This window comes from Lissotriton helveticus, chromosome 9 (assembly GCF_964261635.1).
Source record: "Lissotriton helveticus chromosome 9, aLisHel1.1, whole genome shotgun sequence".
In the NCBI taxonomy this organism is placed as follows: Eukaryota; Metazoa; Chordata; class Amphibia; order Caudata; family Salamandridae; genus Lissotriton; species Lissotriton helveticus.
The window spans coordinates 263,459,023-263,486,323 of NC_136070.1; the positions used below are offsets into that span (position 1 = coordinate 263,459,023).

General features: G+C 47.6%; 1 protein-coding gene across 4 annotated transcripts in view; it reads left to right on the forward strand.

Annotated features, from left to right (window-relative positions):
• Window positions 1-27,301, forward strand: part of GPATCH2L (G-patch domain containing 2 like) — a 297,460-nt gene that overhangs the window by 175,015 nt on the left and 95,144 nt on the right. For all 4 annotated transcript variants that reach the window (XM_078659937.1, XM_078659938.1, XM_078659940.1 and 1 more), the window contains exons 5-6: window positions 16,657-16,736; window positions 26,743-26,810. In XM_078659937.1, the coding sequence (XP_078516063.1) occupies window positions 16,657-16,736; window positions 26,743-26,810 (148 nt within the window). The remainder of the gene's footprint in view (window positions 1-16,656; window positions 16,737-26,742; window positions 26,811-27,301) is intronic.

The window sequence follows — 27,301 nt, forward strand, 5'->3', positions numbered from 1 at the left end:
TTGGTTAATAATAGTCTCCCTTATTACCAGACTATGTTGGGGAGTGAGCGTACATTGATTAATGCTGCTTTTACATATTGGTTAGTTGATGGAAAAGCGCTGGGAGTTTCCTGGGAATAAGATGTAGTGTTTGTCGCATGCCGTGGGGATGGCACAGAAAAACCGCAACCTACACATGATATAGGTGTGGTAGGCGGATGTTTGCATGGCAATAATACTTTACAAGACCTACCCACACCTGTGTTCCACTGTTTCAGCTGTCCGGAGGTGTAGCATAGGGTAGATGTGGATTCATGAATGACAGCTAGACCAGGGGGGGTGGCCCTGGGCCCGGATCTGGCTCGGACGGGCACAGACGGGCTTGTCTTAGGCGCGTCTTCGGCGCGCGCCCGCTGCGCATCCTGGGTAAGCGAGGACTATATAGCTCTCTCCCGGAAGTGGAGAAGAGCTAGAACGCGTCCCGAGCCAGCCCTAAGATGGCGGCTGGTACTCGTGGACGTGTTCGAGTGCCCTGTTCCCCCCGCTCTAGCGAGTCGGGTAAGTGCCGATATTAAGTTCTAATCACAAGGTAAAGGTGCAAAGGGTGTTGCAAGCGATCAATGAATAAAACAGTGACAATTTAAAATTATTTAAAATTTCTATAACCCTCCAATAGCAGCCTAAAATATCTAAATATCAACAAGTAGCAGCGCTAATAAATCTGAGGCTCGTTCGTGCTCTGTAAGATGTAAAATGAGTATCTCAGAGCGGCGGGCTCGCTCGCTCTATATAGCTCTCTCCCGGAAGTGGAGGAGAGCTAGAACACGTCCCGAGCCAGCCCTAAGATGGCGGCTGGTACTCGTGGACGTGTTCGAGTGCCCTGTTCCCCCCGCTCTAGCGAGTCGGGTAAGTGCCGATTTTAAGTTCTAATCACAAGGTGAAGGTGCAAAGGGTGTTGCAAGCGATCAATGAATAAAACAGTGACAATTTAAAATTTCTATAACCCTCCAATAGCAGCCTAAAATATCTAAATATCAACAAGTAGCAGCGCTAATAAATCTGAGGCTCGTTCGTGCTCTGTAAGATGTAAAATGAGTATCTCAGAGCGGCGGGCTCGCTCGCTCTATATAGCTCTCTCCCGGAAGTGGAGAAGAGCTAGAACGCGTCCCGAGCCAGCCCTAAGATGGCGGCTGGTACTCGTGGACGTGTTCGAGTGCCCTGTTCCCCCCGCTCTAGCGAGTCGGGTAAGTGACGATTTTAAGTTCTAATCACAAGGTAAAGGTGCAAAGGGTGTTGCAAGCGATCAATGAATAAAACAGTGACAATTTAAAATTATTTAAAATTTCTATAACCCTCCAATAGCAGCCTAAAATATCTAAATATCAACAAGTAGCAGCGCTAATAAATCTGAGGCTTGTTCGTGCTCTGTAAGATGTAAAATGAGTATCTCAGAGCGGCGGGCTCGCTCGCTCTATATAGCTCTCTCCCGGAAGTGGAGGAGAGCTAGAACGCGTCCCGAGCCAGCCCTAAGATGGCGGCTGGTACTCGTGGACGTGTTCGAGTGCCCTGTTCCCCCCGCTCTAGCGAGTCACGTAAGTGCCGATTTTAAGTTCTAATCACAAGGTAAAGGTGCAAAGGGTGTTGCAAGCGATCAATGAATAAAACAGTGACAATATAAAATTATTTAAAATTTCTATAACCCTCCAATAGCAGCCTAAAATATCTAAATATCAACAAGTAGCAGCGCTAATAAATCTGAGGCTCGTTCGTGCTCTGTAAGATGTAAAATGAGTATCTCAGAGCGGCGGGATCGCTCGCTCTATATAGCTCTCTCCCGGAAGTGGAGAAGAGCTAGAACGCGTCCCGAGCCAGCCCTAAGATGGCGGCTGGTACTCGTGGACGTGTTCGAGTGCCCTGTTCCGCCCCCGCTCTAGCGAGTCGGGTAAGTGCCGATTTTAAGTTCTAATCACAAGGTAAAGGTGCAAAGGGTGTTGCAAGCGATCAATGAATAAAACAGTGACAATTTAAAATTATTTAAAATTTCTATAACCCTCCAATAGCAGCCTAAAATATCTAAATATCAACAAGTAGCAGCGCTAATAAATCTGAGGCTCGTTCGTGCTCTGTAAGATGTAAAATGAGTATACTTATGGCTGCCAGGCCATGCACTCAATACCCAATAGGTGGTCAACACCCGCACGAGTGACCATCTGCCCACGACACCCACCCCTCATTTAATTTTATTTTTTATTTGGTCCCGTGGGGTTCCCACAAGCATACGTGGACCGAACTGGATCATACAGTAGCTCCAGAGCAAACATGAAGATTTTATTTATTTCATTTTTTGCCCAAGCGGCTCTAGCCCCAACCCATAAAAATACAAGGGCTAGGTGGTTAGGGGTATCCTTACCCTAGCACCTTATGAGTTTAACATTTTTTTTTAAAATAATTTATTTTTCCGGACTTGGGGACCGAGTTCTAAAATGACAGCTGCAACTTTTTTCTAAATGTTGCATCCGCCAATCACATCACACTATCCAGCATGACTGACCAATCAGGTTGTAAGTTTTGACGTTTCTTACCACAGGAGTCCCGTGGCAACATATATCTATTTATTTTGAACCTTAATTTCTCTAAACCGTCTGAACAGTTTGTGGTGTGTGTGTATATATGGACTGTTAGATGTGGACGAATGACACACTGACGAAGGCTCACGCCGAAACGCGTCTGTGCTTTTCTTTTTCCCTCTGATTAAATCCTGGTTTGACTTTGATCCGCGAGTGCTGCCTCTTTCTTTTGGACTTTGGGAGAGTCGAGCGTAATATATATATATATATATATATATATATATATATATATATATATATATATATATATATATATATATATACACCACAAACAAACTGTTCATATATATTTTAGTAGTGCATTGCACCTACAAAAAGCTAATGTTGCTCTCCTCCACACTGCAAAAACACAGATGAGAACTGCTGAGCTGGCCGTGTTATGCCTCCAGTGGGATCACAATTCCACTTCCGGGTTCAAGATAGTCTGCGCCACCAACCGGTACATGATAGCTATTGCAAATGTTTCTGGGTCTAGTCTGTTCAAAGGTGATCTGCAGGTAGATCGATTATCCACGAGGAAGATTCTTTAACTTTAATGCCCAACAAACATAATCATATGGCCAGTAAAACACAATTTTCTCAAATGTACCTGAAGCAGAAAGCCATAACTTGCTTCCAGTGGCAAAAGGGTTACAATTGTATGATTCCACACTTCTCACGATTGAAACAGTACAATACAAATTGGGGTGGGGTGCCTATCATACAGTAGAGGGATGAGACCAACCAAGCCATTGGCGCTTCATAGACATTTGCCTGGGGAATGTTTTCAGCATTTGTCTCCTTGGTATAATGCACTTGACCTACTCATTCCAGACATTTTTGAAAACCAGGGTCCTAAACAAAACAAGGAAGGTAAATGGCCATCTTTATTTTATCCATAATGCCCTGTAAATTTCTAATAATAACTAAAAACACTTATATTTTAATTATATAACAGGCTAGAATTCTCCATCCGTGGCCAAAGTTTTATTTCCCACCTTCCCCTGATAAAAATGATACATAACTGGTGATGTTGTGCATATTGCTTGAGCCAAGGTACATTTTTAACATTCATTTTACTACGAAATGTTCGCATTTGAAATGATTGCTGTTTATGGCCCTGGGGTTTCTTGTCATCCATGAAACCCTTTATTAACCCCAGTTGTCATTGAAATGTAGAGGGACAGTGGATTGCGAATGTAAAATGGTGACCTGCATGTCTCATAATTCATTTTACCCAAAAACGCCCTGCAAACGTCAAGGAATAGCTGAAGAAACAAAATGTCTTTCCGTCTTTGTACCTACAAAGGTATACTGCATGGGAGAAGGTCCCTGTTATGTATGTTTTGTTTTTTTTGGGGGGGGGGGGGGGAGAATTTTCCTTTAAAGATTACAACAGTGTATGGTTCTGAGGTCGCACCAGCACCCAGGGTAGATTGCCAAAACTCCGACGTTTTTGAAAAATAGAGACCCAGGCCTAGCTCTTTGTGCTGCTCCATCGCTCTTGCTCCTGTCTTCTCCCTGCTTTTCCCCTGCTTTTTGAGTGCCTTCTCCTTACTTTCCCCTCGTTCTCATTGCTTTCTCCTTGTTTTTGCCCCGCTTTTTGTAGTGCCCTCTCCTTTCTTTCCCCTTGTAAAAAAGAATATAAATTAATTTTAAAAGGCAGTTAGCAACTCCGGCACATTGCGACCCTCACAGGGTATTTGCTGTGCTTTATAAATTATTGATTGATTAAAAGGAGTTTCAGAGAAGTGTTTTGTGTGGATTCCACCACTGTCGTTCATCTGTTCTGCCGTTGCAGAGATACATTGCCGAATCTACATGCCATATAGGGCAGGAATTAAATGCCAGCAGCAAAAGTGCCTCGATCATGCATTCCCACACTTCTCCCAGTAATAGTGGCACCACTCATACAAGGGTGCATGTAGTGTACAGGACCGAAGCAAGTGAAAACCATATCCATGTCAAGATAAACTTTAATATTCATTGCACACAGGAATTTTGCCTGAAAGATGACTGCAGTCCTTGTTCCTCGAGTGTCACCCAGAGCACCTTTAACGTCAGTCATTTTTAGGGCTCGGCCTACGTCAACCCTGCGTCAGCAGGGGAGGCGGAGCTCCGAGCTCTTATGTTATAAAAAAAAAAAAAAGTTTCTTTAGGGGTCCGGGCTGCAACATTCCTTAGTGCGCGCGCGTTTTTTATGGCATCTGCATAGTGATTCGTCTTCGCTGTGCTGTGTTTTTAGTAGCCTTGACGCGATAGGCTTAATGTAATTTGTCGTTCGGCCTGTTGGCATTTTCTGTGTGGTTACGCGCACAGCAGTGCATTAATTTCAATTAGGAGCTGTCAGGGTGCCGCGATAATGTAATGCAGATGTTGTGGGCGCGTTCACCAGTCTGCAGTGAATGGCGCGCGTTCGTGCTTTTCTTGTGTTTTCTTTCCGTGTAGGGCAGACGTGAAAGGCATTGTCTTAAGAGCAGAAGGCCATATATCTTCAATTATCTCGCCATCACGGCGGAGATAATTGAAAACATATGCCTGGAGTGGCGCGCGCGGCCGAGAGCTGAGCAGGATGACTCCATGCCACAGTGTAAGCAGTGCTTAATTTGTAGAAAAATAAGTCCCGGTGCTCAAAATCTTTATTATGCGGCGGCCGCAACTTCTCACAGTTATTCACCTGGTTAAATTACTACGCCACCCAATTGTACCATTGTTATGGCCACTGCCTACACTGACAACTCGGAAGCAGCCAGAATCAAAAATAAACTACTGCTTGAGCATCACGACATCCATCGATTATAACAATCTACTTATTTCACAACTGCATTCATTCAAACAAAATGCATTTGAAAGTGCGTTCCTGGGCAAATTGCTTTCATGTGCCAAGCATTACGATCTGCTGCAATAAAGAGGTGTTTTTTAGAAACAAAGTTGGGTAGACTGTTAATTGCTATATGTAACAAATCAGACCATGTCAAGGCACTGGATTGTCCAGAGGGGATTAAACAGTCCACCTAAATACTTTTTTATTTATTTTGTAGTGAATTTATGAGCGTTTATGTAGTGAATGCCACCTAGTAGGCATACGCCTTTTGGTGCAAGAGCTTTACATTCTTAAAATGTATTAGTTTGTAAGGGTAGTCCACTGTGCCTCGCAGCGCTTTGGTCGCCTTTGACTATGAACATGAAGCAGCTTTGGAAAAGTGTGTTTTGCCTACTAGCCCCGAACTAGTTATAAGTACAGGGCCAGTGTAATGCCCCCAATAAGCAGCGGGTGCTGGTAAAAGGTAGCAGTGGGCATTCTTGGCACAGTGGTGCAGTGTGCAGCCTGCAGTGGAAGGTAACCACGAGCGCAGGCAAGTGAGTGTGCCCAGCACCTGTCAAAGACGTTAATGCCTCTGGGCACAGCCCAGGTAACTTGCCGTTATCGTGTGTGTAGTGAGTGCAGAGTAGTGAGTGCAGAGTAGTGAGTGCAGAGTAGTGAGTGCAGAGTAGTGAGTGCAGAGTAGTGAGTGCAGAGTAGTGAGTGCAGAGTAGTGAGTGCAGAGGGCAGGGTAGTGAGGGCAGAGGGCAGAGTAGTGAGGGCAGAGTAGTGAGGGCAGAGTAGTGAGGGCAGAGTAGTGAGGGCAGAGGGCAGAGTAGTGAGGGCAGAGGGCAGAGTAGTGAGGGCAGAGGGCAGAGTAGTGAGGGCAGAGTAGTGAGGGCAGAGTAGTGAGGGCAGGTGGAGAGTGGTGTGTATTGACAATGTAAATGACAATGCCATTTATTTATGATTTAAAGAAAAAAAAAGAAATGTCATGAGCAATGCCAATAGCTCTACCTTTAATGATGCCGAGACCATTGCATTGTAAATGCTTGTTCAAATAGTGATCAAAGCAAATTAATGGAAGTGTGACTTTTGCACATTTTGCAATGTTCTCCTATGCCCATGAATTACACGGCTGGAATCCTTTCCCAACAGCAAAAGTTCAGCCTTCTTCCATCTCAACATGGCAGCTGATAAAAAATGGTGCTCCTCATATGTGGATGCACATGGACGAAAAACAGACAAACTACAGGCAAATACCTACTGCCTTCCGGTGGCTTTCTTTTACAGAAACTTGGCTTGTGGGATTTTGGTAGTTCTTGGCACTGTGGTTACTAGCCATCAGAGGAGACCTTCCAATCCCAGGCATTTTAGAAACATCGAAACCCAGACCATACAGTAATGTGTGCCCTGCATGAATCACAAAATAGTTTCTTACAAAGAATACAAAACAAATGTCACTGCCTAAAAAGCATGTTTATATGCTGTTAAAACTAGAAGAAAAAAATTGCATGTTCAATAAATTACGATTTGAGGTCATTCGGGAATGATGTGTTTTATGAGAAAGTCATTGCCAGTGGTTCTGAATACCAAGATACAGGGTGACCAGGAAAATGTTATAGATAATTCACCAGGGGAAAGATGTTGCTGCCGATCGATATGAACTTGCTGCCCATCTCTCCTTGTTCTAGAACTGCTGTGTCTCAAAGTGTAGAGAAGGTGCATCAAAAGGCAAGATACCTTATCAACAGTTTTCCCACAACGTTAGCAATTCACTGTGAAACATCGCCTTGTATATATCTGAATGTATAGACTGATAGTAGAAATATTAATGACCTTAAGGCATGCAGGTAGGGCAAAATCCGATTTTTAAACACTTGCGTGTAAAAGGATTGACAGTTCTTGTCCTTGGGGTTGCCCACCACACTGGGAAACCTCACAACCACAGAAATGTATTTAAGAATACATTTTTGTTGAATATAGGGAGGTGTGACCTGCCTGGCTTTCACCAAGATCTCCCTGTCACTGTGAGTTAGTTGTTGATCATGCATGACATGGCGTTCTATTTCCAACTTACAAACATCGTTGCCCAGCTGAGTGAAGAGGCAGAGGAGTGATATTGGATGTCTCTCTTTTCTCTCTTGACCCATTCCCCTTTTCCTGCTTCTCCTATTTGTCTCACACCTCATTCGGTGTATCGTCAGTGATTGCAATGATGTGTGGAAGAGCATATGGCTACCGGTGTATCAAGAGAACAATATTCGTCCTTTTTGACACTGTGGCATAGATCCCGGACACCGGTGCTAGTTTCTAAATGAAATAATTCCATTAACATAAAAGACAAAGATATCCTTCATTTGCCAAGTGATTCCTCCTATTAAAGGTTAATTCCATCATGAAAAGAGGGGCACTGAGTTGATGTCTTTAGGCTGGAATTTCTGCAGAGTTGTCATAGCTGTGCTCCCAAGAGACAATAGTGCTTGTAATTATGGTTGATTGATTAGTTCATCTTTTGAAAGAGGGCATCCGTACACTAACGACCTTTCTAGGCCAGCTAAGTAGACACCAGTATTATGCTAAAAAAGAAGAAAACTAAATTATATTAGCAACTAAACAAGTTTTCATATTCTTGCTGAAAGAGTGTCTTGTGCATTCTTCACTTCAAGAGTGTTGGACTTGGCCCTTTTTGCAGGGTCATCCCAGGCCTTTTTGCCTTCCTCCTGTATTTTGTCTGACCTGTTTTTGTTGGTTTTATGACTCTGGGTACTTTATCACTGCTGATCAGTGCTAAATTGCATGTGCTCTCCCTTGTAAACATGGCAAGATTGGTTTTCACCTGTTTGGCATATTTAATTTACCCATAAGTCCCTTGTACAATGATATCTCATATAACCAGGGCCTGTAAATTGAATGCTACTAGTGGGCTTGCTGCGCTGCTTGCGCCACCCACCGAAGTAGCCTTTCAAACTTGTCTCAGGCCTCTGCGCTGCATCCACTTTACCTTCTGGAAACCCACCACACACCACCGCACTCAACAGATCCCCCGCCGCAGCTGGAGCAAAATCACCGAAGATCAGCTAAACACCACCCTCGCCTGGAGCCCACCCACCGACCCCACCACCACCTGCAATCTCAGGCGTTGGATCGACAACTGCGCCAACACCCTCGCCCCGCTCAAGAAATCCTCCAACAGACACACTAACAAGAAAGCCAGCTGGTTCAACGCAGACCTCCAGGCCTCCAAGCAAATTTGCCGTACACTAGAGAAGAAATAACACCACGAACAGACACCAGACAGCTACGCAGCCCACAAGAATGACATCCGTAGACACCATCGCCTCATCAGATCCCCCAAAAGGCCCTCCTTCAAGGATCGACTCAACAACAACACGCACTTCAGCAAAGAGCTTTTCAGCATCGTGAAGGAACTCTCCAACCCCAGCTCCAACACCAACGACATCCCACCATCGCAAGACCTGTGCGACTCCCTTGCCACCTTCTTCCATCGTAAGATCGCTGACATCCACGACAGCTTCAACAACCTGACCGCCTAAACACCCACCGACATCTCAGACCCAGCGGCCACCACCCACATCGATCCCCTGCTCAACTGGACCCGCATAAACGACGACGACACCATCAAAATCATGAACACCATCCACTCCGGCTCTCCGTCAGACCCATGCCCACACCACATCTTCAACAAAGCAAGCGCCACCATCGCACCCCATCTCCGCAGGACCATCAGCATCTCCTTCGAGACCGCGACCTTCCCGAAGAGCTGGAAGCACGCCGAGATCAACGCCTTACTCAAGAAACCCAAGGCGGACCCAAGGGACCTCAAGAACTTCCGGCCCATCTCCCTGCTCACATTACCGGCGAAGGTCATCGAGAAGACCGTCAACAGACAGCTGACCTGCTACCTCGAGGAGAAAAACATCCTGGACCGGATTCCGCAGCAATCACAGTACTGAGACTGAGTACATAGCCGCCACCGATGACATCAGGGCCCTGCTGGACAACGGCAAAACCCCAGCCCTCATCCTCCTGGACCTATCAGCCGCCTTCGACACTGTCTGCCACCGCACCCTATGCACACGCCTCCACAACGCAGGGATCCGAGACAATGCTCGGGAATGGACCACCTCCTTCCTCTCTGGCAGAACCCAGAGTGTCCGCCTCACACCTTTCCGTTCCGAAGCCTCCGAGATAATCTTCGGCGTACCCCAAGGATCCTCCCTCAGCCCGACCTTGTTCAACGGTTACATGGCACCGCTCGCCCACGTCGCACGACTGCACGACCTCAACATTATTTTCTACGCAGACTACACCCAGCTGATCCTCTCTCTCACCAAGGACCCCCTAACCTCCAAAGCCAACCTCCACGAAGGAATGAAAGCCGTCGCCGAGTGGATGCAGAACAGCGGTCTGAAGCTGAACTCGGATAAGACAGAAGTCCTCATCCTCGGCTCCACCCCCTCAGACTGGGATGACTCCTGGTGGCCGTCCACACTGAAAACAGCACCGACACCCACCGATCACGCACGCAACCTGGGGTTTATCCTCGACTTAACACTCTCTATGGCCAAGCAAGTCAACGCCATCTGTCTCCTGCTTCAACACCCTCCGCATGCTCCGCAAGATCTACATGTGGATCCCCACCGAAACTAGAAGAGCGGTCACCCAGGCCCTCGTCAGCCGCAGGCTGGACTACGGAAACGCCCTCTACGCAGGAGCCTCGGCCAAACTCCTGAAACCACTACAAAGCATACAGAACGCCTCTGCATGCCTGATATTCGACATCCCCCGCCACATCACACCACACCTAAGAGACCTGCACTGGCTTCCCGTCAACAAGAGGATCACCTTCAAGCTCCTCACCCACGCACACAAGGCGCTTTACAACACAGGACCGGCATACCTCAACAGACGACTCACCTTCTACACCCCGCACCGACAGCTCCGCTGACCTTGCCCTCGCCACCGTCCCCCCGCATCCGAAGAGCGACCACCTAAGGCAAATCTTCTCCCACCTCGCCACCAAGATCTGGAGCACCCTCCCCATCCTCCTACGGCAGACCCAGGACCTACTAACCTTCGGGAGGCTCCTCAAGACCTGGCTATTCGATCAGTAGCAGCCTGGCTATTCGAGCAGTAGCAGCACCCCTCTTCTCCCCCCCCCCCCCTGCAGCTCCTTGAGACCCTCAAGGGTGAGTAGTTCACTTTACAAATGTATTGATTGAATGATGGATTGCGCGCGCAGTTCACTGCCTCAGTGACGTGGCACGTAAAGTCTTTTCCACGTCTGCAACGCCCCTTATACTACATAGAAGTCTTCCCTAAGGTAGGCCCTAGCTAGCCCAAAGGCCGGGTGCTGTGTAGGTAAAAGCTGGGACATGTGCCTTAACTGTGTGGCATGTCCTGGTTGTTGACAAACAGCCTATTTGGTTTCTCACTGCTGTGAGGCTGCCCTCTCCTAGGTTTAAATTAGAGATTCCCTGGTATGTGCTTCAGTGGTCAATTCTGACATGAGGGGAAGCGTGACCATGTTTGGTATTTGGTATAGTAGTGATAAGTCCTGTTTATTGAGGAAAGCAGATTTGTCATTACTATTTTAGAAATGCCACTTTTAAAGTGGGCATTTCTGCGTGCTTATGTGTCTTTGTGCCCTGCCTGGATGTGTATTCTCCGTCTGGTTTCGACTGACAGAAGAGAGGGGAGGTGCATTCACTTTAGAGTGTCACAAGGGGGATTGAGGTGTGTCCTGACTTTCCTGAGTGACTGTGCGCTAGGCTGAATAGACCGTGGCTGGATGTAGAGTAGCGGAAAGAGTTTCCCTTGCACCTGAATAGGCCTGGTCTGCATTTAGAGTGGTGGGAGGAGTTGCACCTGAATATGGCTGAGCCTGCCTTCTACAATGCTTTCTCCCCCCCACCCCCTTTCCCCCCCCCCGCAGTGTATTATTTTTTTTTTTTTTTTTAAACCTTTATTGTACAATGAAGCTCACAAATACGGGCCTACAACCCACCAGGGCTGGCCACCACATGGTAGAAAACAGAATAACCGAAAATAAATTCTTTACAGGGTATGATATCAGGAGCATAGGGAAAACAATAAAAGACATCGAGCAATCAGAAAGAACAGGATAATAAAAGGTTAATTTTCTAAAGCGGGGCGGGGTACAGAAGAACAACCGGCCGTGTAGGAAACAACCAGGGAGGAGGGGTCGCGGCAAGCCGCCATCTTAGGAACACAGAATGAAAAGGAAGCCATACAAACATCGCTATCCAAAATAGAAACAAATTCGGAATATAAGGACACGAGATTGGCAATAGTCAAACCGCGCCCATCCATCACCGCCCCCACCCAAAGTGAGGAGGCATGATCAAAGGGCCCGCAATGTAAAAACAATACGAAACGCACCCCGACAGAAATAAAAGGACCCTCATAAGGGAGGAAAAAGGGGGAGAGAGAAAAAGGGATAAAAGAAAGGACTCCCACCAAACCATGCACCCCAGGAGATAAAACAGGATAATAGAATCCGGTCAGCAACGTATCAAAAATCGATACCGAATAACCCAACGAGCCACAATCAGACACCCACCGGATTACAAGAGTCACAGAAACTCCCCAGGGGGACACAGGAGGAAACGGAGTCCCGAAAAAGTAAACACACAAGAGCCATAGAACAAAAAAGGGAAAAATAAGGGAGGAAAAAGACCCCCCAATGCAGACAGACCCCCCCAACCCACCCCGAAAGCCCACCCTGCACCCCTGCAGAAGGCTACGGCCTACCCCCCGGCAGCGTGCCTGTCGCCCTAAATAGAACCCGAAATATAGCGGAGCAAAGTGAAGTCGGAATCAAAGACAAAAATGGGAAGGGAGGGAAGGGAACGGGGGCTGGGAGACACACACACACACACATATACGGGGGAGGGCCGGGAGACAGAAGTAAACGTACCCCATCACCCGCCTGAATGAAAAACCAGGTACCCGGGAAGCCAAAAATCATCGGGTAAAGTCCAGGAGCACTAGCCAGTCATAATAACCATACCGGGACATGTTGACCCTCCAAATCAGTGCAAGACTACCGCACACAGACTCCAGCATACATCAACCCTGTCCTTGTTTGTCCAAAGTGGAAACTGCCCGATCCAGCGAGGACCAGGCCACGAAGAACAGGAGACAGATAGCAGGAAGATCCGACGGCAGTCCAGAAAAGGAACGGGAAATGAGACACGGAAGATCCAGGAAAGTCACTAAGTGGAGCAAACGATGCAGGCACAAGTCCAAGGATATGTCCAGAGAAACCGACCCATCTGGGCCAGAACAGGAGACATCGCCGGGCAGCGGCGGCCGAAAGGAAGCGGGAGAGTCATGAAGGTCCGGCCAAACAAAATCCAGCTCCCGGGCCCAAGAAAAAGGAGAGAGCGCAGGAGGAGGAGGCGCCATTAAGTCCCACACATCCGCAGACGCGGTCGTGACCGGAGCCAACCCCGCCAGGATAATTCCAGCCGCACCCCGCGGCGGCGAAGTCGCAGTCAGAGGAACCACCTCCGAAGCCATAGCAGGCGCGGTTGTACAGAGTTGCCAGGAGAGCAAGGCGTCCAAGTGTAGAAAAACCTTTACAGTGTCCAGCACCCGGGTCATGCGGCGGGCCCCCAGCGCTCGCCCAGGCCCGGCCAGGACACCCGGGGCCGGCCGCCATTTTGAGAGTCCAACAAGGCCGCTCGGTCGATAAACTCCGCCGGGGCGGCAGCAAGGCAAGTGAAGTCCCGCCGACCGGCAACAGAGCACCCCAGGCAGGAAGGAGGGCCACCAGAAGAAAGGGGTGCGCCGGCCGCCCAACGCCGCCGGTCCCGTTCTCCGAGCCCGGGCGGTAAAATCAAAATGGCTGGACCGGAGAACAAAGGGAGAGCAAGCCGGACACACAAGGAGCTTCGACAACGGAAGGCAGCGCCTCCAACATAGGTCTCCCTCCAACGGGATGCGGCCAGGAAGGACCTCCGGCCCACACGAACAACGGCCTTCCGACCACCTCCACAGCGCCCCGAAGGGGAGATCCGCAGGCTCTGTCCGGCCCGGGAGCCGGGAAGAAGATCCAGGCCAGTCCGCCCTCCACTCCCCAAGACAATCGGGGAGGCACTGCACCGGAACCACAGCAGCCAGGACAACCGGAGCAAGAGGTAAGTGCCTGCAGAGCGTTGTAGCACCAGCACACAGCAAAAGGGGCTTCCCGGGGCAGGATAACAACAGGATAAATGTGAAAACACAGGCGGGCGAACGGAGCCGAGCTAAAGCGCGGCCATCACGGTCGCGAGCTAGGCTCCTCCCCCCCCCGCAGTGTATTTGAGACCAGGGCTTGAGATGTGAATGGGGAGTTGTGCACTTCTAAACAGTGTTTGAAGTGCCCCCCAGAACAAAGACTTTGGAACTATAAGTACAGGGGCTGTGACCCCATGATTTTGAACACTTTGTGGGACTTGTAACCAGCCGCTGCAGGCTCTACAGACTGCACCTGGCCAGAAGGAACTGTTATGCTGCCAGGAGGAACTTCCATTGAACTCCCTTGTCTGTTGTGCTGACCTGTGGCCCGTTTGGGCTGCAAAAAGGACTGCCACCTGCTTCGCAAGAACTCTGTGTGCTGGCCTGCTGCATCCACCCTGGCTGGGTGCCCCCAGTGACCTCCCAGGGCTTGGTGGCCTGCTCCATGGGTGGATAAAATTAGCGCAGGGCGAGTGCTTTGTTTTTACAAGTGCATGGTGAGCGCTGTATTTCCTAATGTGGAGAAAAGGGAGCGGCCCGTTTTTTCCTGAAAGAGCGTGGTGGGCGCTGCATTGGGCAGTACCCCTCTCCACGATAGGTGTGTGTGGCAGCCCAAAGAGGGTGTCTACTGCAAGTTGCAACGGGAGGGGAGAGCTTGAACGTGGAAGTACTATTCCCCCCCTCCCTAGCCTCCACTGCGTGTTCCCGCTGGGGGGGCTGAGAAATTACGGAGTGCAGGAGTCGCCTCAGCGTCTCCCGAGGTTGCCCAGGACTAGAAAAGGTTTCCTAGCAACCTGCTGAAGCGGAGGGCAACCCTGCCCAATACTCTGGAGCCCGTGGGCTCCACTCGGAAGTTGCAGTAGCTGCTGGGCCTTAGGAGATGTGGATGCCCTACTGGAGTCCGGAGACGCTCCTGAGGCCCGACTCAAGGAGTAAGAGGAGCAGTGGTGCCTCTGGGAGGAAAGACGTCAGAAGCTGCAAGTCCGTTAATCCCCTGTGGTACTATACACAAGACTGAACACAATTCATTTGCTAACTGGGACCTGCCCAGTCTGGTCAGCTGACCAGAAACTTTTACTGTACTTTCGATTGAGCAGGAGGTGTTGTCATTGTATTTTGAATAGCTTGGGAGATTTTGATATTTGGAAAGACTTCGACACTGAGATATTTGGGAAGCTCTAAATAAAGGGACTGTCCATAGTTTAATATTGAATGTAGAACAATGTCCCTCAAACCAAATATTTACGATATCAGACTAAATCTCAAAATCTTAATTCATGAGCAAAAATTAAATTCGCGCTCCTCATGAGTAGTAGTACTTCACTATAATTTTTTCTTACGATATGCATGAAAGGATGTGCAGAGATATGGGTTTCATATGTAACAAATTCAAATTTATTTACATCGCTGGATTTAAATCACTATACATTTGATGGTTGCTCCAGGGGGGAACGTGCAAAGAAAGTAGTGCTCGAAAATAAGTGAGTGGGGGAATTTTGTTCCCAAGGTGAAGAAAATAGTAAAAAAGTAGAGGTTTTCGGTGAGATTGATCAAACGTATCAACCTTAGTGTCCTGTCCCAATGTTATTTTACATGGTCTATTTACAATGATTGGTACAATCACAGATCGTAATCATCTGTGGCACGTGGCAGCGATAATACGAATGTGTCCAGGTACATGAATATATAGTTGACGTTTCGACTCGACTTGTGGCATGTGGGATGTTTGAACCTTGCCTGCAAGCCTTCATCAGGACAGGATAGGTGGGGAACACAGGGGGCAACCAACCCTTGGTTGAATGTACCTTATCCGCTCTATACTCTGTACGCGGATATTGCCGTATTCCTTGGCTCAATTGACGGCAACGGAAGCCCATCCAGGGTCAGTCGGCTAAGGCAACTCCATTGTATACTTTCTGGTGCTCACCGGCGTCCGTGCGGTAATAGAGACCGCACGGACGCCGGTGAGCACCAGAAAGTATACAATTGAGTTCAGTTGAGCCAAGGAATACGGCAATATCCGCTACCCAGGTCCACAAACTTGTAACGGGTCACCCCTTACCTGTAATGGCCCATAGTTTAATATTGAGCGTTTCCTGGTATTGCTGATTATCTTACATGTACACTGGTGGGCAGTAGTGGAAGAATAGTACTGATGGAAGCTAGGGCAATAAAGCTTACCCATGCAATAGCATTAATATGGAGCATGAGAGTCAGATTCTTATCTTTCCGGAAACCTATGTTACAAACCTTCTTGACAAGAGGATGTGGAATATAAGAGGGCCAGAAACTGCTGTTCCATATGGCAGCTTGTCCCACCATCACAACTACCGCCATCTTGAGTGAGTTGAGTTTAAGGGAGATGCCATCCATCCAGCTGGCAACTTCTTAGGCAGTCCTTGAAAGAAACAGCTGGATAGGTTTTATATCTTTTAGTACAATTTTGGGGTCATCTGTGCATGTGTAAAAAGGGAGTCCATGGGATTCTATAAGACAAGCAAGTGACATGATGTGGACATCAAAATTGAATATCACCACTACACAGCTTTCGGTCAAATTGTGAAGGAAAAAAACACCATCCAGTCCTAAGCTAGCCTTGTAATATAAATATTTTTGTGGCAAAAGTCCTTGTGTGACTAGGAGTGTCAAAAGCCACCAAGTAGTCTAAAAGAATCTAAAAGGATCAATCCTGCTACCCCTCCTTCCTCTACCAGCGTGTGTAGAGTATCCAGGACAGCAATCAACACTGGGTTGATGCTGCTCCTAGGTTGTATACACGCTTGAGCATAGTCTACGATGTTGTCATGGTCAATAAACAAAGGAAGATGTTGAGTAAAGTGAGTTGTTTTCAGTTTGTACAATGCCTCTGCTTTTTCAGCTGCCTTTTTTGCACTGCTTCAGCCGAGTCTCCAAAAATGCCCAAAAGTTCTTGACAGTTTGCATGTTGTATTGACTTCTTTGGGCCAATACTTCCTTGAACTGATGTCTTGTCTTCTGCAGGATTCCATGCTCGCCTGAACCGCCTGCCGGGAGCGGCTGCACGCTGTATCCGGAAGGGTCGCCGGAGGCTTGTTGGCAAGGTACTATCTATGTTAAATAAGCAATGTCTTTGTAAAGTGTCCTGAATGTGTTCGTAACGAGCTAAGACCTCCTGGCTCCAAAAGTACAACCTGATTTACAGTAGCCAGAAGTACGAAGATTCCTTTCGCAAAAAGTGGTTGCAAGTTTATCCCAGACTTTCTGGGAATGGAATCCGATTTTGTACTAATCATAAAATATCAGATTGTAGTGGGTTGCTGACCGACCTGCTTTATGAAGATTAATTAGGTGGGTCTTCATTTGCGACCCACCATGATTGGCTACAATCACAGAGAAGGTGGCCTGACCAGCTGACCACCATCCCGTGATTGCTTTTCAAAATGGAAAAACTTTTTTTATTTTTGTTTTAAAGCTGGCCGATTTTCTGAAAGGAAACGAGGCAGCTTTAAATCGAACATTTTTTTTTGTTGAAAAACGTCAGTGAGAGTTGACAATGCCTACTCCTCCTGAAACTGCCAAGCCAATTTGCTACGACAGTGGGCATCAAGAAGACCCCTTCCTTTTTCTGAATGAGTTATCGCCCTATCTTTGGCGTCAGTACTTATCAATTGTTAGCAACTGCTATCCCGATCACAAACCATTGATGTATAGGTTCTCCATTCGCCTTTTAGAAGAGACACCCCCAACATGCCCCTTTCAAATTATGGCTGGTAAATCCATTTTAGCAGTTGGCAAAAAATTACTGCCTCCTAAAAACGGATTAAGTGCATACCAAATAACTTTTTAGTGATTGCAAGCCCTCTGATTTATTTTGAAGTGGTTTTGTACATTTGGTCCATACTTCGCTGGTTACTGAATATAAGCTCCTAGGCGACACTTTTGCTCTGCGGTGTGAATGCTGGTCATACACTGATTCCCTACCTAGCTGTTTGTGTTCCCTAATCCTGCCTTGCAGTGGTCTGCCACTTCAACACCTCAATGCACACATGTAGCACTGTCATTTAACATTAGTTTAGACCAGCAGAACTCGGTGCACCTACTTCTTGACTTGTAGCATCCACTGATATTCCATGCAGGTGACTCGCAACCAAATTTGGACAATGTACCTCTTTTGTGCATCCACTCCTTTTTTACTAGCTATTAATGGACTCTTGCGTAGGGCTGGCAGTGCACCTCAGACCTGACTTCTAGCACGTGCTCCCTGTGTCTTTTTATAGAGAGGTTCAAAGCTTATCCAGTGCTCCTCATTTGTGCAATACCCACAGATTTCCTGAGTGCATCTCTCCACAGGGCACGATGGAGGGGCAGCGCCCAAGGTAATTGGTGTAATGATGATGCGCAGTTAGCTGTGGAGAAAGTAGACTCCCAAACTCACTTCGTGCACTGTTGGATTCACTTCAAGTCACCCATTGATCTAACCTGGCCTGCTGCTTGTCTCCCTGAACTGGATGGTCCTCTGGGTCTTGGCCTTTTATGGTAAGTAGTTCCCTACAAATGACTGTAACCTCAGATTTGGACGCATCATGCTGGGACACCGCATGATGCCCCAAAATATGTGATGTTTGAATTTGTTCACTTAAGGCCTAATTTACTAATTACTGGTAGCAAAAATCTGGTCGTAATTTGCACCCAGTATGAAATTTAGCAATCCAACCTATCTACTAATAATTGGTTTGCAAAATTCCGATTTTTAGTGGGTCGCATTCCGAATTGCGACTCACTCTGATTAGTGGTGCTCACAGGGATGGTAGCCTGCTAGGGTCAGCAGACCACGTCTGTGATTGCTTTTCAGTGAAGTAAACTTTTTTTTTTTTTTAAATGCAACGCGTTCCTTAGGGAATGGGCTGCGTGTAAAAACAAGATTTCTTTTTTTTCTTTTTTTTTTTGAGAGTTCAGAATGGTCTTCCAGACAACTGCCTGCTCCCCAACAGTTTTTTTTTATTTCTATTTTTTAAGCTGGAAGTTGTGAATTCATTACCACCCTAACTTGAGAGTAAGTCATTTCTCAGTGTCTAGGCATGGAGGAGTACTCTGCACTCAAGGCTGCGCATGTGTGCTTGGCCGGCTGTCCTAGACTGGCCAATCACAATGCGTACTTCTGTTTCTCAACCCCTGATGTTTAACACAGCGGGGTTGGAGAAACAGCACAGACTCCAATGCACCATCTGAGCGGCAAACGAGGCCGCTCAGACCAATCCTGTTGCTGCTCTCATGTGAGAGCGACGTCTGGATTAGGTGTGGAGCCTGTGCCCTGAGGGGGCCCATCCCCTTACGGTGACGAGAGAAGCAGCAAAGCGGGAATGGAGTGTAAAAGCAGGTAAGTCTTTTTTTTTCCGTTTATTGTATTTCATCCTCCTCAACCCAGCGCCCTCACCCACCCATGGCCGCCCTACCAATTTAGGTAGGAGGCGGCCACTAATGGTTTTTACTGCACCCTGTAAATATCTCTTCCCTGTAGTATTGGCCTGATGCACTCCTATTCAGGCCTGCAGTGTAGAGCTGAAGGCTACCCCAAACCTTCCTCTCCTCGTCCTTCTACATTCCTTTTTTTCTCTCCATTCTCCTTCCTTTTGCCTGTCCTCTCCCATCCCTGCCAGGCACTCTCCCTCTTTAAATTGTAATCATAAATAATGTGCTTTATTCGCAGCTCCCGGCCTGGACGGCTGCTAATTAAAGGAAGTGTGCCTTGTAATTTACACAGTAATAAACTGTAAATTTAAACATTACGGCACTTTAAGTTAATAATAATTTTTGCGCTGTAACAAATTATCCATTTTTCATCTGTCCCCTCGGCCCCCTCCTCCTGTGTTTGTGTGGACCCGGTGCAGGATCGCTGCGAGGAGGGAGCATGGCGGGGAGCGAAGCCTCTTCATTTTCCCTTTCAGACACTCTGTGCTCGGCTCAGAATTAATTTTCCACGGCATAATTGTTTTGCAGTCGCTTGGCCCCTGCGTGCCTGCTCCGCTGCTCCTAGTGTTTTACTTTGCTCTCCTGCGGCCCATATTTAGCCATGCCCAGGACTGACTGATCCTCTTTGCCTCCTTTCAGGCCATCATTTTCAGTTTTATTTACGCATTTTCTCTTTCTGTCTCTTTGGCATTCTTTCACAGTTTCTCTTTATTTTTTTGTTGTCTTGCTGGCTATTTGTTCAAATAGAAGGAGTAGCAGAGACTTTGTTTTCGGTAATTAAACAGCTTTCTACCTTATTTAGGCAGCTGCAGTGCGTGCCCTTCCCTACTACCAAGCAACTTTATGATCAGTTTGCCATTTATAAATTAAACACCAATGTCTCAGAACAGGAAGTTTTAATTATTACGCCGTTTTTAAACTTTACTCCTACCTCTTCAGTACAAATTGCTACACTTCTCTCAGGGACTATATCTGGTTCCCCGGATGATCCCTGTCCTCCCAGGATCCTTCACAGCATTAACCATCTTATTAGTCCACAGCTATCTAGCATGTTCAATCAGATGCTTTCACAAGGACTCTTCCCAATAATGCGGAAAGAGGCCTGCATTTTGCCATTACAAAAAAAATCCAATTTGGACATACTGGACCCGGCCAACTACCGTCCTATTGCGAGGCTCCCATTTCCCACGGAAATTGTTGAGAAAATTATAAATGTGGAACTCTTCACCTTCACCCCACGGCGGAGGGTCGGCGACTCTTATCCTCCTCGACCTGTCCGCGGCATTTGATACTGTGGACCAATCATTGCTGGTAGTACGGTTAATGACCATAGGTTTAGGAGGAAAGGCCCTTTTGCTTTTAATGTCGTTTTCATCAGATAGAACCCAAACAGTCAATCTAGGCAATTTTAAATCTGCACCTTTTATCTTGCCTTGTGGGGTGCCGGAGGGCTCCACGTTGAGCCCTACGCTTTTTAACATTTATGTGTCTGAACTAGCGTCTTTCATTCGAAGTTTTGATCTAATTCCCACCTCGTATGCCGACGACATCCAGTTAGTTATCTCACCTATAGACAGTAAACTTCATGATTGCATTGTCTCTCTGTGCAACTGGATGAGTAGTCACTGCTTGAAGTTAAATTCAAGTAAAACTGAGCTGGTGTTTGGAAACCTTCCCACTATGGTCGCTAGTTTGGTGGCCAGATACCTTTTGGCCCCCTTCCCACACCGGTAGCCAAAGCTAAAACTTGGGGGTCATTATAGATAAGAAACTTAATTTTAAGTCTCTTCGAAGGTGGTGTCTTCCGCATTTCTCACCATTAGAACCTTACGTAACATTTTCCAGTTTATTACTAAAAAATACCAGAAAAACGGTTCTAACTTCCCCGGTTTTATCGAAATTGGACTACTGTAATGGCCTTTACATAAATTTTTATTCCAACCTTCTCAGAAGATTGCAAGCAGTACAGAATGCCACCGCCATACTAGTGCTGGATGTTCCCAAATACCAGTCCATCAGGGCGGGGATTCAGGCATTGCATTGGCTGCCAGTTGGCCAGCGTGTAAAATTCAAGGCACTCTGCATTGCACATAAGGCACTTTACCGAGAAGGTCCACAAATTCTTTGGGACGCTTTTAGCTGGTATTCCCCAAGTAAACCACTACGTTCGGCCAATTATTTCCTGATGCCCACCTCCAGAGTTAAAAAGATGAACTGGGGGTGGGGATTTTCAGACATAGTACTATTAGGATATGAACTCTCTTCCACTCTCTCTCATGAACATCTCAGCCCTGTTTGAATTTAGGAAACACCTGAAGACATGGCTTTTAAAAAATTAGTTTTCTCTAACACAGTATGCGAACCAGAAGCGCCTAGTCGCCCATGGGTATTAGTGCGCTAAATAAATTGTTATAACAACATAACATAACAATGATGGGAGTTGTAGTCCTTTCACGTTATTCTCCTCACAGGCCACAATCGGACATTTTGTTGACCAGGTGATTCTGTGCAAAATGCTGGTGCTTTTTTAGGTCGAGGTAATATCCGGTCTGCCGAAGGCAGAACCGGAAGTACCGAGATTTAATGTTGCTTAGTGTGGACTATTTGTCCCGCCTCTGTTTTTGCCTCTCTCCCATTGGCTGGCTTCCTAAATGGAGGCCAGCCATTGGAGGAGAGAGCTGTCCCTCCGAATAGGCTCCGTCTTTTTCGGATTTGGGGGCGTACATTTTGCTGTTCTTTCGCCAGTGACGTCACCCGTCACTCAGAACAACAAAACACACGCCCCCGAATGCGAAGATAACCATGCTTTCTCCGAGGCATTTCTGCTTTGCCTCGGAGAAAGACGGTGGTGGTTTCCAGAGCTGCTCTGCTCGTCCCCCCTCCCTCTGCAGCTCTCCTCTGTCCCGCTCCCCCCCCCCCCCCCCCCTCCGCCCGCAGCTCTCCTCTGTCCGGCTCCCCCCCTCCCTCCGCAGCTCTCCTCTGTCCGGCTCCCCCCCCTCCCTCCGCAGCTCTCCTCTGTCCGGCTCCCCCCCTCCCTCCGCAGCTCTCCTCTGTCCGGCTCCCCCAACCTCCTTCTGCCCGCAGCTCTCCTCTGTTCACCGTGTAATACGGCAGGCAGGTAAACGCCTTAGAAGTGAGACCGCACAGCTGGAAAGGGTGTGAGCTGAGACATTCTAAACCACCAGACCTGTAGGGTGGAATCTCGTCAAAGATTGGCTCCGCCTTTCATCTCCGTGAGGTCATCGAAAGCAGCACTTTTATTTGCGTCAGTCGTGTTGTGAAACCCAGATATGTTCATGTCTGTTTCCTCCTGTTCTGAGGCCAGCTGTGCACGGGGCGAGGTTCAAGCAGCAGGACGTGCTGGCACTGTGTACGTCATGGGAGGATGGACACGGCTTCCTTTAACGTAACATGTGTATTTTGTAAATCGCACGCTCATTCAGAAGGGTATCTTGACGCTGATAAACAGATGTTTTATTGTTACCCAACTCGATGGTACTGATTTCATCGGCCTCCGAAGGATGAAAGGCTGAGTGGACCCGCCGGGGTTGAACCCACGCCCCTCCAGTGGACGCATTAGTCTCACTGAGCCACCAGGCCCGGCTCCCATAGGTGCGGCAGGTGCAGTGGCACCGGGGCCCAGAGGCAAACCCTGGTTATTGTTGCATTTCACGATACAACCAGCGGCCGGGGCGCTTCCTTGCTCTGGGGCGCCGGACACACTGGCATTGCCCCTGCTTGGAACGGGCCTCCTTCGTACCACCTCGTCTGTCCGGCCCTGGAGTCCTCGCTTCGAGGATTCTGTCCACTTCTTGGCGCACGAGCCGAGCTAGATCTGATATGCAGTAGTGACAAAGTCGTACGCCCACTATCACAAGTCTGGGCGCTGGGATTTCAGAGCGGGTTTATCGCCCTCAAACTCTGCCGCTGAAGCCCCTCCAGGGTCTGGGGTTCAGGGTCAGACGGCGGGGCCTCTGTTTACACGCCGCTTTCACTGCCTCCCAGACGCCCTGCACACCCCCAGAGGCCGTGCAGGGGATACCAGGACGGTACAAGGTCACAGACGATGCCCTCGGGTACAGCCTGGCATGCGGACTGATGGCAATATCTTCATTTTACTGCTTTTGTTGCAGAAAAGTGTGTGTGGGGGGGGCTGATATTTTGGAATAGGGCAGCTCTCTCTTAGCTTCTGTGGATGCCTGCTCTGCCCTTCTGTGCCAACAACGAACCCCCAACGCCCTTCAGATGACCTCTGACCCCATCAGTCCCCAGAGTACACAGGGCGGTCTAGCTTGTACCCAGTTACCTGATAATTCGTGGAAGGTTTGTTGGCTGTAATATGGCTCGGCAGACGGCTGTTACCGCACAAAACAAGGGGTTTGAGACACTTTCTTAACGGGGATGACGTTGTTGCTGTGAATTAGTGTTTTTTCTAAACATAAAAATGGCGAGATCGAAAATGTGGACTTATTTATGTGAGTGGATTATTAAGCGCCAAAAACCATGAGCAGGTACCTTCGTGGCGCCAAGACAAGGAGAAGAGGATAAGTAAGGATAGGCAAGGGTGGAAGTGGGGGTCTGTGACAGCCTGGTTCTAGATCGCTTCAGGTGGGCGGGGGCCTGTGGCCTGCCTATTTCTAGATCGCTTCAGCTGGCCTTTGGGGGCGGGGGTCAGCTTGTTTCTGGATCGCTTCAGGTGGGTGGGAGCCTGTGTGCTGCCTGGTTCTAGATCGCTTCAGGTGGCCTATGGAGGGTGTGTGTGGGCTGCCTGGTTCTTTCACTCATTCATCCATCCACCCTTCACCCAGCCTTCCATCCTTTCACTCTTCCATTCCTCCGAACACCCTTTCACTCATTCACCCATCCTTCCATTCACCCATCCATTCTTTCACTTGTCAATAAATCCCGCCTTTCAGCCATACATCCTCCCTTTCATTCATCCATCGACTCTCTCATATCCATTCTTACAGCCATTCTTTCACTCATCTATCTTTACACTAATCCTTTTAATCATCCATCCATCGATACTTTCAATCATCCACCCTTTCACTCAGTCCATCCATCCACCCATTCATTCTATCCATCAGTCATCTATCTGTCCATCTGCCGCTTCACTCATCCATCAATCCTTCAACACATCCATTCTTACGTTCTTCCTCCCACCCTTTCATGCAGTCCATCCAGCCACCCTTTTACTTCTCCAACAATTCTATCACAGTGAGTGCAGAGTAGTGAGTGCAGAGTAGTGAGTGCAGAGTAGTGAGTGCAGAGTAGTGAGTGCAGAGTAGTGAGTGCAGAGTAGTGAGTGCAGAGTAGTGAGTGCAGAGTAGTGAGTGCAGAGTAGTGAGTGCAGAGTAGTGAGTGCAGAGTGGTGAGTGCAGAGTGGTGAGTGCAGTGTGGTGAGTGCAGTGTGGTGAGTGCAGTGTGGTGAGTGCTGTGTGGTGAGTGCTGTGTGGTGAGTGCTGTGTGGTGAGTGCTGTGTAGTGAGTGCTGTGTAGTGAGTGCTGTGTAGTGAGTGCTGTGTAGTGAGTGCTGTGTAGTGAGTGCTGTGTAGTGAGTGCTGTGTAGTGAGTGCTGTGTGCTGTTGAGTGCAGAGTAGTGAGTGCTGTGTGCTGAGTGCAGAGTAGTGAGTGCTGTGTGCTGTTGAGTGCAGAGTAGTGAGTGCTGTGTGCTGTTGAGTGCAGAGTAGTGAGTGCTGTGTGCTGTTGAGTGCAGAGTAGTGAGTGCTGTGTGCTGTTGAGTGCAGAGTGCTGTGTATTGGCAATGTAAATGACAATGCCATTTATTTATGATTTAAAGAAAAAAAAGAAATGTCATGAGCAATGCCAATAGCTCTACCTTTAATGATGCCGAGACCATTGCATTGTAAATGCTTGTTGTGACTGGTGGCTCTGAACTGCAGTAGGTTGCTGCTTGTTGTTGGAGACAATTGGGGGACTCTGCTCAGATTTTTGCCTGTTTTTATGTTCGGTAGCTGGAGGCTTGCCTTCGATAATTTTATGAAATTGGGACTCATTTTGTCTGGTGGTGTAATGGTTGTGGGGTAATTTCTAAGGCGCGGAGGAGTTCGGGGGTAATGTCGTTGAGGTATTTTTCTTATGAATGAGAAATTATGATCTTTGAGAGCATGCCATGTGTTTTTACAACTGTACTTACTTTCCGAAAGTTCTGGCTTGCCCTGTTGCATTGGGGAAGTCCTCCAAAATATAGCAGATAAAAGGAGAATGCCTCTGTTCTAGAAAAATAATTCTATAATTAACAGCAGGTCGTTCATTTCTACAAAATTGTAACTGTTACTTTTCTTCATGTTATGTGGTGTGATAGACGGTTTCTTCTGGTGGTTAATGGGTTGTATATAATCAGTGGAGAATTAATCACTTGTCCTGTGTATTACCAGGGTCAGGGTTCCGCTTTGTCTTAAAAAAAAAAAAACTCATTCACGGATTAACCGTTTGTGTGGTATATCTTGATTCTCCTGGGCACGGCAGACGGCGACAGAACAAGTTGTTCCTGAAACTGAAAAAAAGTGAGTCAAGCCGCTCGTCCCCCGATGGAGACAAATTCCCCCCATTTTAAAGTGTAGACCGTCACATCTACAACACATAAGTGACCGAATATGTTGACTTAGGAAGGGTAAGTGCACTACTTACCCCAGCACATACTGTCAATTCAACAACGCATTTCTGGGTGCTGAAGAAAGCGCATAGACCCGACTGGGCAAAGACGGGCTGTAACATGTCGACCACTCGCATATAGGCGCGCTAGAACAGTAACTCTTCTAGCATCGCACCACCACGTCATTTTTAACCTTTGCCCGTGTACGACAGAATAAACACTAGTTCGATAGATGTAGGCATTTTTAGCTTCACTGCACTTCACCTTCACTTTCTCCAATCACTACTGTCAATACCAGTTGGTCCTCCTCAAGGTGGAGGAAAGCATAACTAAGACCCAATGATTATGCGATTCACGTGACCACTGCTGCGGAGAATCAAGATATACCGCACAACCGGTAAATCCGTGAATGAGGGTTTTTTTAAGACCATACGGAACACTGACCCTGGTAATACACAGGGCATGTAATTCATTCTCCATTGATTATATCCTACATGGCCTGGAAGCCGAATGAATCATAACTTCTTTCTCCCTCCCTGTTGATTTCGAGACAGTTAATGGGTTGTGACATTTATCTTAGAGGTAAAGTACCATGTGGTTATGGGGTTTTATTTCGAAGTATGGTATAAGGTGGCTGGTGTCTCCTATAGTAAGAAATACTATTTGTGGTTCTTGCCTGGAGATGGAGGTGTGGGCTCCTCCTGAGTTCTGGCTAGGGCTGCGCCTTTGGCAGTGCTTAGCCAAAGATGTGGGAGAGGTGGTGGCTTGGCTCCTTCTGAGAAGCTTGAATGGTACAGTAGATCTTCTGATAGTTGGACCTGCCCTTGTAGATAAGAGGAAGAGAGCGTAAATAGTTACTCCTTGAGATTGTCTTTCAGAGCAGCAAGGTGAGCTGAGTAAATTTGAAACCTTGCTGGGATGAAATATAGCTTAGCGGGGGTCCTCCTAGAGAGGTGGGGACCCTTGAAGTTATGAAACCTGCAGCCATGAGACAGTAACTGATTGTTTCTTTCTTTCATGCAGGAAAGCGCTATGGGTGCCCTCGGGACGGACCGAATGAGCCATGTCATGCACGATCCACGGCAGAAAGAGTAAGGAACAAATTAGTCACATCACATTGTGTGTCCCCTCACTAATTTATTTATTTATTTATTTGCTTATATAGAGCAGGACTCGACCCCTGAAGGGGTATTTCAGCGCTTGGTTCGCCAATAATGTCAGAATCCGAGCCATTACAGAGGTGCCAACTGGACTATGCTTCTAAAAACAAGTGTGTCTTCAGTATTTTTCTGAAGGGAAGAAGATTGGGATTTTGCCTCATACTAGTTTATTCCAGAGGGTGGGCCCTATGTATGAAAGGGCTCAGCCACCCTGCCTAGCCATCCTAATAGGGGGAACTTTTAATAGAAGTTGGCTGCTGGAACGCAGAGGGCGTTCCGGTTTATGAAACTGAAATTTCTGGGCCAGTTATTTCGGGCCTGTGCCAAAGAGGCTTTTGTGTATGATGCAACATATCTTAAACTTAATGTGCTGGCGTATGGGCAGCCAGTGAAGCTCTTCCAAAAGGGGCCTAGACTGAGTT